The following is a 17,734-nucleotide window of genomic DNA, read 5'->3' as shown; positions in this document are numbered from 1 at the left end:
GTATACCTACACGTGTATATAGTGTAATGTGTGATGCTTTGTAAAATACACAGTACTGACATAAATGGTGTTATATTCCTGTCCCTGCCAGGCATTTGAAATTCTCTTGTGTACTCTAAGTCAGATTTGAGGTCCTGGAGCTGTCCATTTGGTTTCGGAAGCTGATACTGAGGTAGTTAGTATTGGCAGTATAGGGTCACTCCTCCCCTAAGAAGGCTTCACCAAGCGTTAGTGCTTTCTTTATGCCTACCTTCTCTGTGGCTGCTGGAGGTGGGGTGGGGGGGTAGAATTTCTGGCATGAGAAGAGATGAGGGGAGGCTTAATGAGGAGATACCGTCTGAACTGGATTTTAAAAGAAGGATAGGATTTCGGAAGATAGGGATGTGGGGTGGAAGGTGGAGGGGCATTGCAAAGAAAGACTAGCGTGGGCAAAGACACAGAGGTAAGAAAACACTCTGTGTTTAGAGAACAGTCAGACCAGCTTTTCCAGAATATGTGGCTGACACAAAGAACATCATAAGTAAATGAGAAAGATTTTACAATTCTTTGAGTATACTGTTTGTCTTATTTCATTAGAGTATTGTTTTGTGATTCTTAGCTCGTTAATTCTCCATTAAGAAAAAGTTCTATAAAAATAAGCTTTGCTTATTGTAGTGTAAGATTCCTAATTACTAGGCTCAAGTTAATGATTCTCTTCTTTTTCTAAAATTTTTGTCAGCAACCAATGAGCATATATGCCAAGTTGGTAAGTTTTTTCAGTCTTAAAAAGATCATTTTTAAGATCTGTAACATCGGAGAACAAAAAGAAATGTAATATCTGATAGATGAAATAGAAGTAACTCAAAATAGACATGTAAAGGAAAGAGAGAAACATTTTCTTTTGCGCCATTTTCAATGCACGAGAATACACTAAAAAAACTCGTGCTTTATTCAGGCTCAGTAGTTGCTGGCATATCTTCCTGATCTGTTGGTGAAGGGTTGAATAGAACAAAATGTTAAAATCCTTGTCTGATTTTTCTCTTATTATATAGAGTATATTTTATATATATATTATATTTTATATAAAAATATATATTCATATACATCTATATGGTTGTTCCCCCTAATAGTTAACTATTTATTGATTGTCAGTGTTGAGTGCCAGTGTACATATTGTGAAGTACTTAGGATAACCTCTTGTTCTTGAATAGTGTTCCTTCCTATAGGGATGTAAGACATTAAAAAACGTGGACGTTTGGAACTTTATAATTCCTAGAATATATGAGATAGTCATGGAGAAAAAAGCCTGCTGACTTCCGGAGGCCTTGTTAGGGTAGCCTGTCACTTATTATACAGCCTCTGGGGAAAACCTCTTTGGTCCTATATGTTAGTGAGGTTTGGGAACATTTCTCTTGTTGAGGCTAGATCACCGTCCTCTGTGAATCCACTTTCAGCTAAAATGCTAATGGATTATTACATTTATTCTTTTTCATCCGAGACCTCAAAGCTAGCTCTGGGTCATTTGTGGAAATAACAGATTTTATTGAATCTGTTACATGCCTGTCCCTGCTAGGCATTTGAAATTGATTATCACAAACCTTGTCTACTTTGTAAGAAGGCTTTATGAGTTCCACTTACAGCCGAGGAGAAACCCAGAAAGGCTCAGAAACTTACCTGCCTTTTCACATTGCTATCTAGTAGCCAGAGCCTGGCCTTTGTATCTAAGTCTGACTTGTAAACTTCAAAGCAGTACCACTCTCCTGGGTGCTCATGATCATTCACAAAGCACCCAAGGTGAGAAAAATGCTTTCCTCCTGCCAGCACGGTAAGAATGGCAAAATGTGCACACGACCGGCAGTCTCAGCAGAGGAGGAAAGAATGACAGTTATTCGCTAATTCAAGGAAGGTATGCATTTTGAGTAGAAAATTTAACAATGTAAGTTACAAAGTGTTTTTAAGATAGCACCATTTGACATACTCGTGTTTTAGAATGAAGAAAAAACAGTGCATTGGGAAGATTAGCAGAATAAATCAAGAAAAATTAGTTTGAGTTTTTTATACTGTGTGACAGAACGTATTTAAGAAGGCTTGATTGCAAGTTAAAGGAGATGAAAAATCAAGAGCCAGAGTCCCTGTCTTGCCTTCCTCTCAGTTACAACATCAGTTATGAGTGGATTCAGTTGATATCTTTTTTTTTTAATCAGGAGCATATCCTATGAGCAAACCCTGTCATTTCCTCCCGTGTAATAAGTACTGTCGTAGAAGAGAGAGAGGATGTGTGAAAGCGCCAGTCTCAGCCCGGTGATGGCAGCTGACTGGATGGACTGCTGCTGTCCAGTCTTGCCTGCCAGCTTTCTTCGCGCCCTGAAATTGCTGGAGACTAGGCAAAGAGACGAGAGGTGACAGGCTTCTCGATCCTCTGTGGGCTGGAAAGGCAAGGCAATCAGAGATAACTGGATGAAAGAAATGAACTGTGTTAATAGAGACCAGAAAGTCAGAGAATTGGGGCTTGAAAAAGAAGGACTTAGAGGAAACATCTGCTTGCAGTCCCAGTGGGGTGGGGGTGGGAGAGTGAGGAAGGAGGGGGGAGGAGGGTCAGAGTATCCACCTCCGCTGTTACTAAGCTCATTGAAAGGAAAGCTGATCTAATTTGATGTAGACTGTTCCCCTCTGGATCAGAAAAACAGAAGCATTACAATGTGCTATTCATACAGAAAGTGTGAGTAGAAAAAGGGAAAATGCATGTGTGAAACCAAGAACATCTGTTGGAGCAAGTCTTTTTAAAGATAGCTAAGCAGCGGTTTTAAAGCGAGTTGCTAGAATCTGGTGGGAAAGGATGAGGAGGAATGGGGGTGCAGAGCAATGAGATGAGAGTAGTCAAGTCAGAAGCAGCACCCCACCCTGTATCTTTTAATTTCTCAGTGCTCAGGCTCGGCATCTCTCCAGTAAGGGAACACGGTGATTAATGACGGCAGCCAAACATGGCAGGAAGACAGATTGCTCATAGCATGGCACAGCTGGTTCCTGGGGAAGAGCTTCAGAACACACTAAGAACAGCCCTGTACCAAACACGATTCGAAGAGGCCGTTTTCTTGGGCACGTTCTCACTCTTATTTCTCAGTTGTATGTTTTGGGGCACCTTGAACTTACTTTCGATGTCATGAAGTGAAAGCCACTCAGCCCAGTGGTTTTCTGATCCATGATGAACTGTTGAAAGACTGGGACAAAATTGGAATGAGTAAGGAACCCAGCTGAGAGAGACCACTGACCTGTGTTATTTACTGCTTAGCGCATGCTTTTCTTTCTCTTTATTAATGACGGAGCAGTGTCCATTTTGTAAAAACTTTTCCCATGTCGAGTTTGAGGTTCTCCCAGCTTTTCAGAATCCTCAGGGTTAATAATCCGGACAGTGGTGCAGCCATATGTTTTTATCAGTTCAGTTCAGTGGCTCAGTCGTGTCCGACTCTTTGCGACCCCATGAATCGCAGCACGCCAGGCCTCCCTGTCCATCACCAACTCCTGGAGTTCACTCAAACTCACGTCGATCGAGTCTGTGATGCCATCCAGCCGTCTCATCCTCGGTCGTCCCCTTCTCCTCCTGCCCCCATCCCTCCCAGCATCAGGGTCTTTCCCAATGAGTCAACTCTTCGCATGAGGTAGCCAAAGTACTGGCTTTGTCTCCATCCCTTCATTCTTTCTGGAGTTACTTCTCCACTGATCTCCAGTAGCATATTGGGCACCTAATGACCTGGGGAGTTCCTCTTTCAGTATCCTATCATTTTGCCTTTTCATACTGTTCATGGGATTCTCAAGGCAAGAATACTGAAGTGGTTTGACATTCCCTTCTCCAGTGGACCACCTCTCCACCATGACCTGCCCGCCCTGGGTTGCCCTGAGGGCATGGCTTAGTTTCATTGAGTTAGATGAGGCTGTGGTCCTAGTGTGATTGGATTGACTAGTTTTCTGTGAATGTGGTTTCATTGTGTCTGTCCTCTGATGCCCTCTTGCAACACCTACCATCTTAATTGGGTTTTCTCATACCCTGGGTGTGGGGTATCTCTTCACGGCTGCTCCAGCAAAGCGCAGCCGCTGCTCCTTACCTTGGACGAGGGTTATCTCCTCACCGCCGCCAATGTGCATTTTCCAAACCTTTACCATTTGCATTATTTTATTTAATCCCCACAAATTTCCGTTGAGCAGTTAAGCTACTTTTAATCTTCATTTAAAAACTGGGAAAACTGGAAGCAGTGAGGTGAACTTTGCATTCGTCTGCTGATGGACATTTAGATCGCTTCTTGTGTCTTGGCCATTGTAAATAATGTTGCTGTGAACATTGGGATGCATGTATCTTTTCAAATGAGTGTTGTTTCTTTTGGATATATACACAGGAGTGGAATTGCTGGGTCATGTGGTAGTTCCATACTACAAAGCTACAGTAATCAAAACAGTATGGTATTAGCACACAAAAAGAGACAAATAGATTAATGGAATAGGATAGGGAGCCCAGAAATAAACCCACACACCTATGGCCAATTCTGCAAGAAGGAGGCAAGACTATAAGGTGGAGAAAAGACAGTCTTTTTAATAAGTCATGCTGGGAAAACTGGATACCAACATGTAAAAGAATGAAATTAGAATATTCTCTAACATTATATACAACAGTAAGCTCAAAATGGATTAAAGACCTCAATGTAAGACCAGCTGCTATAAAACTCCAAGAGGAAAACATAGGCAGGACATTCTTTGACATAAATCATAGTAATACATTATTTTTTTGTATCTGTCTTCTAAAATAAAGTAAATAAATGCCTCTGGTAACTGTTGTTAGTTTCACAAAGGTGGCAACTCAAGGATTTTATGGTTCTGACATAGGCGTTGAAGCCAGTGTCTGTAGCTATTAAATGAGGGAACTCTAGGGTTGTTTGTGGGATAAAATGAGACAATACAAGTAAAACAGAGGACATAGTTAGGAAACTGGTTGATTGTAGGCACCTGAAAAATGATAGCTGCTCTTACGGATGTTATTTTCTGCTGGCTTACCTCATTGAACTTGCGAATTTAAAGGAGGATTTGTCAAAGATAAAGCTGGGTTTTAGGTCTAAATAAATTCTCAGGTGAAAAGTGGAATGACTAAGAAAAGTGTACTTTTCATTTAAATTATATACACTTGTATAAAATTCATTCTAGTTCAGTTAGTGATTGTATTCTATGCATTCCTTTAAGCCCAGGGTCCTTGGTCTTGTACAGGCCTAGAAAGGTGGCTGTTCTTAATTTAAAAAGACTGATTGTATATCAACCCACCATGGAGCTACATAAGCCTGTTTCAAGATGTTAAATTTATTTTCTCTTGACTTGAAATTACTTTATTTCATGTCTCTGAATTTTTTTTAATGGGCACTTATTAATAATTATTAGGAAATGAATTTTAGTAGATGTAATATTTGAAAGCATGAGATTTACAGTAGAGAAATAATTTTTTGAAAAGACCCTGATGGGGAAAGTATGAATCAGTGTTTCATACTTGAAATAGTATAAATAATCTTATTATTACATCTGTTTCTGCTCTGTTATTATATAACAATTTTAGTTTTTCATTATTCACCCTTTGCTACAAACATACAGCTTTATCAAACAAGGAGAAAAATGTTTTGGATGTTAATGACAATATCTTTGAGGATCTCTTGAGTAATTTTTAGTAGAGTTAGTAAAACCATGTTATCATGATGTTTGTAGTTATAAATTTTCTATGGAGCACTAAACAGGCAAAGAAATTTGATAAAATTAGTAAATGGATTTGCATATATATAATATGTATATATGTATGGTTTAAAATGGAAATAAGTTGAAGTGTTATCCAAGAGTAAAGTGCCCCAAGTACACTCTACTTAATGTAAGGATAGATATAAATAAGTATATATAAGAATACCAACTGATACATTTATTCAGTAGTTATTGTATGCTAAAGCAATATCTCATTTGCTTTCTCTCACAACAGCCCTGGTAGATAGGTTCTCTTACCCTGATTCTCCATATGAAGACACTGAAGTTCAGAAGGGCTAAGTTACTCATCCAGTGGCGTGTAGCTAGTAAGTGGTGGTGGAGGCAGAACACAGGTAGAGGTCTTTCTGATTCCTCCCCTCATTGTGCGTCATGTGAAATGGTAAAAGAAACGTTAAGTCAGCTTGGAAGAATTCCGCAGAAATCTGGGTTGGAAGTTTACTTTGGATCTTTACCACATTACGTATAACAAAATAAATTCCAGATAGGTTAGAGAGTTAACATTTTAAAAACGAAAGAAACAATAGAATAAAGCTTTAGAAAACTAGAGGGTAGAGTTGAATACCTCTCAAATCTCCAAAAGAGAATGTCTTTTGAATTGTATAGTAATAGAAGAAATCACAAAGTAAAATCTAAGTGTATATTCAGTATAGCTACAATATGTAAAGTTAAATTGTTTTGACTTATCAAAACAAAAATATAAATTGGCAAAAATTAAGACACCACCACCCAGTACTGGCGAGGAAAGCCGTCATACTTTGCTTACGGTACAGTGAAGCAGTAAAGGCCCTTGAGGAACATCTGTGATGGACATAAAAGTGTTCATCCTTTTGTACCAGTTCTCCTTGTGGTGATCTGTCGTATTAGATAATCTGAACTATAGAAAATGTTATTTCCATGAAAGTATTTTTGCAGTATTTTTCATAAAACCAAAAATAAGGCAAATAATCTAAATGTCCAATATGAAGATGATGAATAAACAAACCACCAGATGAAATGTTATATAATTATTATTAGCAGTGATCATAAAATCTGTGTTTCAGTGTAAACTGCTGTGAATGTATAAACTTTTTTATCTTTTAACATCTATGTTTTATTGAGGTTGCAGCTGTGGCAATAGGTAATTAATTGCACCATGAAAGACTGAAATGAAGTATTGTATGTTAAAATCTTAATCTTGATTATTCAGGTATCAGGATTTAAAAGATGGATTTCTTTGCTTCATCTTCTGAGTTTTTGATAATATGGTTATTTTGAAGTAAAAAGTACATATTCTTTGACTCACAGGATGGGTTTCCAGATTTCCAGGACTCTGTGCAGACACTCTTCCAGCAGGCTAAAGCTAAGAGTGAGGAGCTCACTGCTCTTAGCTCACAGGTAACGTCAGCCATGAGTTAACACTTCATAACAGCTTCGGTGGGTGAAAAACTCAATGGCCCCTTCAGCTAGCTTCAGTTTTAAATTCAGTTTCATCCAAAGACTAAATTTATTCCTGGTTGTTTTTACAATGTCATCTGATCCACAGTTGTGTCAGCAAGATAGCAGTATCAGCTAGGTTTGGTCTGTTTTGTGAGCAGAACCCAGTATCTGCTACTTGTTTATTCTTTTTAGTTTTGTAGGAAGTAAGACAGATTCTCTACTTAAGAAAACTCAGAAGAAGCAACTTGATACCAGGAAAACACCCATGTTGACTCTGTGTGTATTTCAGCTATGAAATAAAACAATTCTAGTTCTCAGTAAAATAGCAATAGTAAATTGTTGCTACTGTTGAATCATTTCAATTCATGTATCATGAAAAACTAATAGGTACTTTCAGGTGCTTTTGCTACTAAGTAATTTTATTGTGTACACAGAAATTAACATTTTTAAAAGTCATTTCTGCCTTTTAGTAGGTACTGTAAGTTTTATTCTTATTGATCTTCTCACTTCTAATGACGAATCTGCTTGTGATCAGATTTAGTGGTGCCAAGTTTTGTGTTTTCATGTGAAGAGCATGAAAAATAAATTTTCCTCCTCCAGAAATCTTACTGAAATTTTATTAATTAGTAATAAATGAATTAGAAGTTATGATTCCTTTTAATCTGGTTTATTTGATTCAGAAAAATAGTCTAAGCTTTTATTCTATTTTATGAGTAATTTTATGTGTTAGCATATTTCACCTATTGATTTTTGCTATTGTGAATCAGGATTATTGTAACTAATTTTATATAGCATATTCCTTGTATGAGCCTCCTATGCATGAATCTTCTGTGTAGCATGGCAGTGATTCATATCTGTGCCTTTGGACTATTACCTCCTTGGCAAAATACAGTGCTCTGAATATCTCACACAGGTAATTTAGAACAGTGCATAGAGAAGGGACTTAGAAAACACAGGCAGAGATAAATTTATATGTCAGCCAACTAATTGTGTATTTTAAAACATGTCATTTGATGAGTGGTTGGAAAATACTGCAGTTTTATTCCATGATGAAGGTGAAGATCCTCCTTGGCACTGAGGTTTTTCTGCATAATTTGCATTGTTTAATTTTAGTGGGAGGTGTGTTTGTCTTGTTCTCCTAGACAGCCGTTTTACACCTTTTCTCCCCCAAACATACTGTCATCATAACGGAGTTTGTGTAGTGCCAGATCCTAAAATTAAAATGCCAAGATTTCACCCTGTGTTAGAGGCAGTTTATAGCAGATGGTGCTATTGCTCTGAGGTTCTTTTTAAAAGAAAAATCTTTAAAAGGACTTGGTACCTTGGAAAACAAAGCTAAGGTTATTCTGCTTTTGAGCTAGAATGGAATTCTCTTTGTAGGATTGAGCAGAAAGCTTTTTTCTTTTTGTACAAAATCCAACATTCTGTGTTTTAACATGATGATATAGACATCAGTGCATATTTATGGAACGTGTATACCACATGAAGTGTGAACTAATTTTAATGAATACTAAATATATTTGCTGGAGTCTGAAATTGGCATCTTTAAACCATTAAAAAATCTGGGATGTTTTAGTTATTTTATTTTCGCTTTACTTACTAGCAGCCTGAAAAGGTGATGGCAAAGCAGATGGAGTTCCTCTGCACCCAAGCTGGCTATGACAGACTGCAGCATGCTGAAAGAAGACTGTCTGCAGGACTGTACAGGCAGAGCTCAGACGAGCACAGCCCCAACGGCTTGGCGCCAGACAGTGCTGAGGGACAAGGTACACCCTGAGGGGCCCACACCTCTAGTGCCAGCTGCTCGGCGCACTTTCCAAAATGCTGTTATAGCTCTCTATCAAAATTTTTTAACTGTCCCCTTTTCTAAAGAAGAAAGAATTCTGCCTGCAAATTTAATTTGTAGTTTTTTTTAACCTTGTTGTTTAGTTGCTAAGTTGTGTCTGACTCTTTAAGACCCACATGGACTACAGTGCGCCAGGCTTCCCTGTCCTTCACTATCTCCTGGAGCTTGCTCAAACTCATGTCCATCGAGTCTGTGATGCCATCCAACCATCTAATCCTCTGTTGTCCCCTTCTCCCCCTGCCCTCAGTCTTTCCCAACATCAGGGTCTTCTCCAGTGAGTTGGCTCTTTGCATCAGGTGGTCAAAGTGTTGGGGCATCAGCTTCAGCATTCGTCCTTCCAGTGAATATTCAGGGTTGATTTCCTTTAGGATGGCCTGTTGTGATCTGCTTGCAGTCCAAGGGACTCTCAGTAGGCTTCCCTAGCACGACAGCCCTAAACAAGAGCTGCCCTGTGTAACTGACATGTATTTCGTAGAGGGTGGATGGGAATGGGAGATGTGAATAGCATAGATCATTTTTCCTGAAGAAGTGAATTCCATGGGAGATGTTGATCGTTTTTTAAAAGACTAGAACTGTATTTTTTTTAAGACTGCCTAAGCAGATTTGTCTGAAATTTATAACATTTGGTTCCTCAGAGAATGTGGTAACTGTGTCTAAAATACTATGACAAATAGAGATTTGGAGAGAGTATAAGAAGGGAGAGACTTGCAGAAATGTTATCTTCTTTCAGGCTTCACTTTGTTCTATAGACTCGGAAGATATTTTGTGTGGCATTTACTTTGGAAATTGTTCTCTTAAACTCTTTAGATGTAAAAGGCTTTGCTTCTTGAGTATTTTTACCATTTTTAAAATTACTTCATTTGTATCCACACATGAAGAAAATTCCAAGTGACTGTCATTCACTTATTCAGCAAATATTTGTTTACATCTCCTGTGTGCCACACTTCTAGACACTGAAAATGTAGCAGTAAGTCAGATAGACCCTGCTTCCTTGCCGCTTATGCTTGAATGGAGAAAGATGGATAGCATCGAAGTATCAGAGTAGATCCTCTAGTTTCAAATAGTGATAGTGTTGAAAGAAAAGCAACTTCGTAGGACCCTTTTTATGTATTACTGTTATACTTTTTTAGAGAGTGGTTACTATAGTCAAAAAAATAAAATTTCTAAATAGCAATACCATCCTAACCAGCCTTCTTCAACTATAGAGTAAAACATTACATGTTAGCAGATCAGAGTAGTGGTGAAGAACATTCTCCCTTTAAAATATTACAGAAACTTTAGTGGAGGTCTTTTTTAACTTCTCCAGTCATCCTTGACAGTTAAGATTAGAGTGAAGAAATGTTAGTCACTCAGTTGTGTCCAGCTCTTCTCAACTCCACGGACTGTACTCCACCTGGCTTCTCTGTCCATAGAATTCTCCAGGCAGGAATACTGGAGTGGGTAGCCATTCCCTTGAGGGATCTTCCTGACGCAAGGATTGAACCCAGGTCTTCTGCCCTGCAGGCTGATTCCTTACCATCTGAGCCACCAGGGAATCCCGAGAGTTAAGAATCAAAGACATTAATGAAAGATTTGTTACTCTCATTTGTGACACCAGAATATTCCAGTGCAGGGCAGCAGTTTCCTAAGTGTGATGGATTTAGGTTTATGATAGGGAATATGATTTGGTGTATGAGACGTTTTTTTACCATATCTGTGCTAATTACATCTTTTCCTGGCTTTGCCATAGGTTTTGCTGTTGTTCTAGTAATTGGCAATTGGCTTGAAGCCATCTCTCTGTCTGTGTGTGAAAGTGTTAGTTGCAAAGAGTGTCCAATTCTTTGTAATCCCATGGACTGTGGCCCACCAGGCTCCTCTGTCCATGGGCTTCTCCAGGCAAGAATACTGGAGTGGGTTGCCATTCCCTTCTCCAGGGGATCTTCCCAACCCAGAGACTGAACCCAGGTCTCCTGCATTGAAGGCAGATTCTTTACCATCTGAGCCACAGAAGAGATTTCTGTGTCTATAGTATTTGTTATTATGTGGTTAATGACCTACCTTGGTAAAATGGTTGCACTAATAAGAAAGTGCCTGGAAATCTCAGTCTTTTGTTTCATTTGTGATTAGCTTGTTGAAATGTCCTGACAGAACAATAAATTGTGAAACCAGCATGAATTGCCATTTTCTTCCTAAATCATTATCTTAACTATTTCTCCAGCTAGCATTTAACTTCTTCAGTGCCTGTTGACTTTCCGTACTTATTTGTTAAGGAGTGTTCAGGCAATTCGTGGAAACTTATTTTTAAGAAAGCTGTGATGCATTTTTAATTATTCATATTGCTTTTTTTCTTTTCATTAGGAGAAAGACCTTTGAATCTCCGAATGCCTAATTTACAGAACAGACAACCCCATCATTTTGTGGTGGATGGGGAGCTGAGTAGACATTACTCCAGTGAGGCAAAGTCCCACTCATCAGGTGAAAATGAGTCTCACTCATCAGGATGTGATTAGAGGGAGTAATACTTAAATAAAACGTATTTTGATTTTAATCTCCTAACTTCTGTTTATCCCTCCTTAAAAAGGGGTCATTGCTAACACTGTTACTAGTCAGTTTTCTCACCGTGGAAATAACAGATTGCCATGTTAATAGCCAGTTTTGTATTGTTTTTTGAAAACATGATATTCCCAAAAATAGAGAAGGAAAAGCACTTGAAGGTTGAGATTACTTTGATTACCTATGACATGAATGGCGGCTTTATGCAGGGTTGTAAACCAGGTAATAAATGACTGGCTTTAGATATTATATTCCCTGTTCCAGCCTTTCATAATATGAAATTGATTGATTATATGTTTGCTATCATGCTAAGAAAACCCCTTATGTTTTTCTAAAATCTAAACTTTTCATGCAGCTGCATTTGGGGGTGATATTTGTATTTCAGAAGTAAACTGAACTCCATAAAAGGGCAAGCTGTCCCTCGTATAGCCTGGTGTTTTCGTGTTTTTATCCAAGCAAAGTGAGTGAGAGTTAAAGGCATTAGAGACCAGCACCGTTTGAAAGAATCCAGTATTGTTCAGGCTTTGAGTTAAAGTAACTTTAGGAGCCACTTGAAGTCAGTTGTCTCATCTGTAAAACATAATTTCTGCCTCATTGAGTAGTTAGGAGGATTAAACAGGATAACCTGTATGAATTGCCTGGCTGATAAGAATTCAGTAAATGGTAGCTACCATTACTCTTTGTATGCTAAATTTCTGTACAGAGAGGGAAATTCACAAAGTTAACTTCCTAATCTCAGATAAGCTATTAATGTTGTTGCTTTTCTAGAATCCTTTTTAAAGTGTATATGTGTATGTGTGTATCCCCCAGTATTAATACCTCACATAAATAAATACTACATTTTATTGTCATTCTGTAGTGTGTATTTGAGGTTCAAATAATTATTCATGTAACTCTTAAGGAATGAGTCCTTATGAAAAATAGAATCTTCATTCTTTTATCCCTGTTTCTCCCACATTAAGGTTTTGTGGCTAGAGAAACTTAAAAGTAGTCCCATGTTTAAACATGAAAAATGACTTTCTGCCTCTGTCTTCATCGGTAGTAAATATTTTGGCCAGTAACTTTGTTGTATGTGAGCAACCAGTTTTATTTTAGATATTTTATTTATCACTTTGGACCAAGCATTGAATAAAAATCAGTAGGTCCTATATGCTGTGTGCTTTACGTGCATTTTGTAATTTAGGTCTCATACTACCGTGTATAGATCCAATCCACATTTTATAGATGTAGACACTAAGGCTTAGAGAGACGTGTAACTTGCCTAGAGATGTATACAGCTAGTAATTGGTAAAAATGGAGTATAAATCCAGAATCCAAAATCTTAGCCACAATATTATAAGCATAAAAATTTTGTATGGAATTGGCAGTTACAAATAGTTGATACTGCTTGCTTTGGGGTTTGATTTTGGGGTTTCCTTTTTGTTTTTTTGTGACCTTTGATTTAAAGTATTAATATATTTTGTTTCCATTTTTAAACAGAGAGCCTTGGGATTTTAAAAGACTATCCTCACTCAGCTTTTACTTTGGAAAAGAAGGTCATCAAAACAGAGCCTGAAGATTCAAGATAGCCGTGGTTCTTCCACTGTTCTCTGGAAATGGCATCAGAGTTAAGGATAATGCTCCATCATAGAAATAAGCCTTAATAACCAATGTTGCCTCATTCAGCACAAACAGATTTCATAGCCAAAGCATAAGGACTGATACAGTAGTCTGTGGAAACCAGGAAGACAAAACTGCAGCCACAAAGGAGTAAACTGAGAGAATGTTGCAAGCTGTAACAGAAATACTGATCCACATTCCTGTGGAAGTCATTTTATGTGGAAAGGCTTACAAATTAATACTGTAAGCATTCATTATTTAAGAATGTACAATGTATTTGTGTAATTTATAGAAGTAAAATGTAGATGTTGAGACCTGTTTGGACCAATAGATGTGGATAAAGTTTATTTTACTTGAAATTTCTTTGTCTGCTTTAAGTGTTTTATGTAAATATTATTGTACGTCAGAGTTTAGAATCTTTGCAGTCATAGAAAAGAAAGTTTAAGTGATGTAGTTGTTGGCAAGGTTGTAATGACTTTGGAAAAATGGAAAGCAGATACTCAATTTAAGCCAAGGAAAATGTTGTAGTTTTAATATCTGATAAAACTGATTTTGTTTAAATAGGAAATGTCTCATTTCTTAGCAGTCAGATGTCATTTTTACTGGCTTAATTAGGCAGTAGTTAATAAATACTGGAGTAGAGTTAAAAAGATGAGCAATAGAGTAGAAAAATCTCTCCTACCTGGTCGATCCAGGTTGCATACTATGATAGCTACTTAAAATATAACAAAAATAGGAAGCTGCTCCTTGGACAGAGAACCTGAAACAGATGGGACTGATGCATAAAAGCCGTGACTTAAACATTGTTATTTCAGAATGTGTTATATAGATTAAGACTTAGTAAGTTAACCCTAAATGTGATAAGAATGATGACTGTTAACAAAGGCTATATACATAGTAGAGTAAGCACTGTTTTATTTCCAGAAATTCCTGTTCGTAGAAAATCCTTTTCTACGTGCCAGAGTCAGAGAAGCTAGATGGTTCTCCCTGGGGACATATTCCCATCCAAACTGTTCACAGTTGTGGGCGACCGGTGCATCCACACTTGCAAGGCATATTTCTGTGGAGGTTTAGTTGACACCTATATTCATTATTTATTTTACAGTTTCATTTTTGTATACTTTCGGATTTATGAATGCAGTGTTTTCTTAAAACTCGTTTTAACTTGAAAATCTGTTTTGATTCTCCCTATTTAGTTAGTGGGGTATATACATATATATGAGAGTGTGCTTAAATGTTAATAACGTACTTGCATACTTATCAAAATTTCCCATTGGAATCCATAGTGGAAAACAAATACTATTTCTACCAATGTACATTTTTCTGTTGGTTTAAGAGGAGAAGATGTTTGACAGCTTTACCTCCTTCCTCCAGATTTAAACCCAGAGATTGCCCAGGAGAGTGTATTGACTTGGAGTATGTATGTGTTTTTGTTTTCAGTTCTGCTCTGAGTCATAACTGAATAAAAATATTAAGTTACAGTCTGTTATGTTAAAATTCATCAGCCAGATGTTAGATGAAACGTCTGCACTGTAGTCTCTGATCACTGTCACATATATAATTCCTTTTTTGTGTTGATTTGTAGAATAGCTTTACAGTAGAAACACCAGTAAACAACTTTTATACGATTAAAAGGCTTTTTTCCCTTCTTCAATGTTTTAATTGTACCATAGTGTTTTGCCCACTGAAGAAGCTTTTTATGGACCTTGCAACTTTGTTGCTAGCTTGAGGTTGATAATTGTGGTTGTATTGTTCCCTGTCTGTAGAAGTAGTATGAATATGATTTACATAGATTGTTCAGTTTTTAATATTAGCCATAGAACTGGTTAGTATCTCAGTAGTTTCATGAAACGTTTCCTGTATTCTAATCTATTTTGAGAAATTTTGTGGGTTTTTTTTAATTGTGTCTTACAGTTCAAGTTTGTAGATTTTAATAAGCAACAATTTTTAAAGATGTGGTGATCTTCCAACTAATATTTATCTGTCTTTCACAACCACACAAACTGCATCTTTAAATCCATGAATAAGTTTCCTTAAGTATCATACTTTTCTGGTTTTGTTCATGCTTAGCGATAAGGGGGAAGCACAAGAAAAATTTCAGTAGAATACAGTTTTTATTTTGTAAACACTAATGTATTAAACTTGCTATACATTGAAGCAAATAATATATATTTTTATTTGAATTGTATATATGAATTGGGTGTTATAACTAGTCGATTTTTTCATTGTGTTAGAGGTATTTTCACTGAACAAGGTCAATTGGTTACCTCAGTATTACAGCCAATATAGTCCAAGGGACCATTTCTCTCCAAGTCTTGTGTTGTATTTTACTATGTGAAGTCCTCGTTTCCGTGACTCTAAAAGCTGTAGGTGAGGTGGGATGAGTGCACTTGCTTCCTGTGGCAATAAAGACTTTCTGTGCCTCACACATCTATGTTTGTAGTTTTCTGCATAGCATTCCTCACAGCAGTACTAGCCTGCCTGTCTCCCCGCTCGTCTGGTCTGGGCTTGCAAAGAGTCGGGCACGACTGAGCGACTGAACTGAACTGAGTGCCAGGGCCAGGGGCTTCTGCCTTAAGCCTGTTATTGTCGGCCGCCTTCCTCTCTGTAAGGTTATCGGCAGGCAGCCACTCGGTTTACACCGGCTGTCAGAGACTTTGGTCTATATTGTTCTCACAAGAAGGTTACAAAGACATTTTGAAAACTAGCCACCGCGTCTAACCAACTGAATCATTAGGACTTAAGACTTTGCAAACATACTAATATTTGCAAAGTGTTAATGTGACTCGGCCTCAGTATTAAGGGCTGTATATGAAATTGAACTAACCTGTGGTAGAGAATTAGCAAAAGCCTTGCTGTGAAATTGTAATGGGTGAGTTTGGTAGATTAATAGCTTCAACACAGAGCCAATGGCTCGGGTGAGGGTGGAGGCCACAGAAAAAAAAAATTCAAGATGTGAACTTTGCCCTTTGGGAACCCAATACCTAGTTGAATGGGAAGTATTTGTCACTCAGATAAAATCCAGATTCCACTGTGTTACAGAGGGATAAATAAGGAACTGACATTTAAGTGAATTCTGTGTTCAGTAGGCGTTATGGGAGTACATGCTTTACAGGTGAAAGAAAGCGCATTGAGTGAGTGAGGCTGGCGATGAGCCAGGACTGGAAAGATACGGGGTGTGCCTATAAAGCTGTAGTGGGCGTGCATTTCACTTGGAGGTCACTTCTTTAAAAGCTTCAAAATAATGCTTGCCATGGATAATCATTCTTTTGACAGTCCCATTGAACTTGTGAAAAGGCAGGGGCTTAATGTGTTAAGACTAAATATTATTGTCAGCTGCCTGCATTTCTATGAAGTTTTTGGCAGACACTTCTGACAGTTGACTCTTCTGTCAGAAAGAGACTTTGGTTTATATTGTTCTCACTTAATGAGGTTACAAAGACATTTTGAAAACTACCCACCGTATCTAACCAACTAAATCAATAAAAAGGGGGAACATCAGGATCTAAGACTTTGCAAACTTATTAATATTTGCAAAGTGTTAATGTAACTAGGCCTCAGTATTAAGGCTTATGCTTTTTCCTGTCCTTAATTAGTAAAACCGCCTGGGGAAAAGCTCTAGGATTTGGTGATTATGAGCACCTAGTGAACCTTTACAGTTTAAGAGCTGAAGCCTAAATAAGCATGTAAAGAATTTCCTAACGTGGTCTGCTCACTTGGCTACTCAAATGTTTAAGTATTACTGACACAATACCCATTGTGCTTGTGACTTCACCTAATACTGCACTGACTCTTCAAAAGAAAATCAACCGAGGTAGTAACCTAGTGAAACTCTCAGGAGGTCTATCTCTTATAGGAAGTGAATTCATCAGTAAATAGCTGAAGTTAGAGTTGAGCAAACATTTTTGTGTTTGTAACAGCTTGAAGCATAAGACCAAATATGGTAGCTGCTGTTTAACTAAAAACCACCTTATGGTCCAGCTGTGTGCATGGGTGGTGTTTCAGGGAATCAGACTTATTTATTTGTTACTATCTGTGGGTGTTCTCATAAATGAGATAATCTTAAGTGGGCCTCCAGACTTAATAAAAGGATGATCCAGTGTCCAGAAATTCGTTTTTTATTGTAAATATGTTTAATTTCAGAAAACCTTACTGTTGATTATTTTCTTAGTGGCTCTACAAGATGATTCTTATTTTACACTGACGCGATCAAAAGCTAAATGTAGTGTTTTTATTTGACTATGCACCAGTTACAGCTTTAAAATCTCTTCTCTGGCCTCTGTTTCTACTGACCTATGAAAGAATTTTTAAAAAGAAAAAACCACCTCTATGGTGTTTTAAATTTTTTGTGCAGAAAAAGCTAATCAGAAATTTATTTTGTAAATTCATTATCAACTTATTAAAGTTAGAATCTAAAAACTTACTGTGTTTTAAGTTTTTAAGTTTACCTTATAAATTTTTTTCTATCTGTAAGTTTAGCAATTTTTAGGGAACTATGAATAATCCGTTGGTTCCATTTACAAAATTGGTTTAAAAATCCCTTATATTTTCTTTCATACTCCTCCTGTCTTCTGAGGGCCA

General features: G+C 37.5%; 1 protein-coding gene across 3 annotated transcripts in view; it reads left to right on the top strand.

Annotated features, from left to right (window-relative positions):
- NAB1 (NGFI-A binding protein 1) overlaps nucleotides 1–15,524 on the top strand; it is a 48,512-nt gene extending 32,988 nt beyond the window's left edge. For 2 of the 3 annotated variants that reach the window (XM_068967812.1, XM_068967813.1), the window contains exons 5-8: nucleotides 7,045–7,134; nucleotides 8,780–8,942; nucleotides 11,360–11,476; nucleotides 13,034–15,524. In XM_068967812.1, the coding sequence (XP_068823913.1) occupies nucleotides 7,045–7,134; nucleotides 8,780–8,942; nucleotides 11,360–11,476; nucleotides 13,034–13,122 (459 nt within the window). In that variant the 3' untranslated portion in view covers nucleotides 13,123–15,524. The remainder of the gene's footprint in view (nucleotides 1–7,044; nucleotides 7,135–8,779; nucleotides 8,943–11,359; nucleotides 11,477–13,033) is intronic. The other variant, XM_068967814.1, reaches the window with a different exon arrangement.
- The last annotated feature ends 2,210 nt before the right edge of the window (nucleotides 15,525–17,734 follow it).

This window comes from Capricornis sumatraensis, chromosome 3 (assembly GCF_032405125.1).
Source record: "Capricornis sumatraensis isolate serow.1 chromosome 3, serow.2, whole genome shotgun sequence".
Lineage (NCBI taxonomy): Eukaryota > Metazoa > Chordata > Mammalia > Artiodactyla > Bovidae > Capricornis > Capricornis sumatraensis.
The sequence above is the reverse complement of the archived record's forward strand: the minus strand, read 5'-3'. Positions and strand labels throughout refer to the sequence as shown.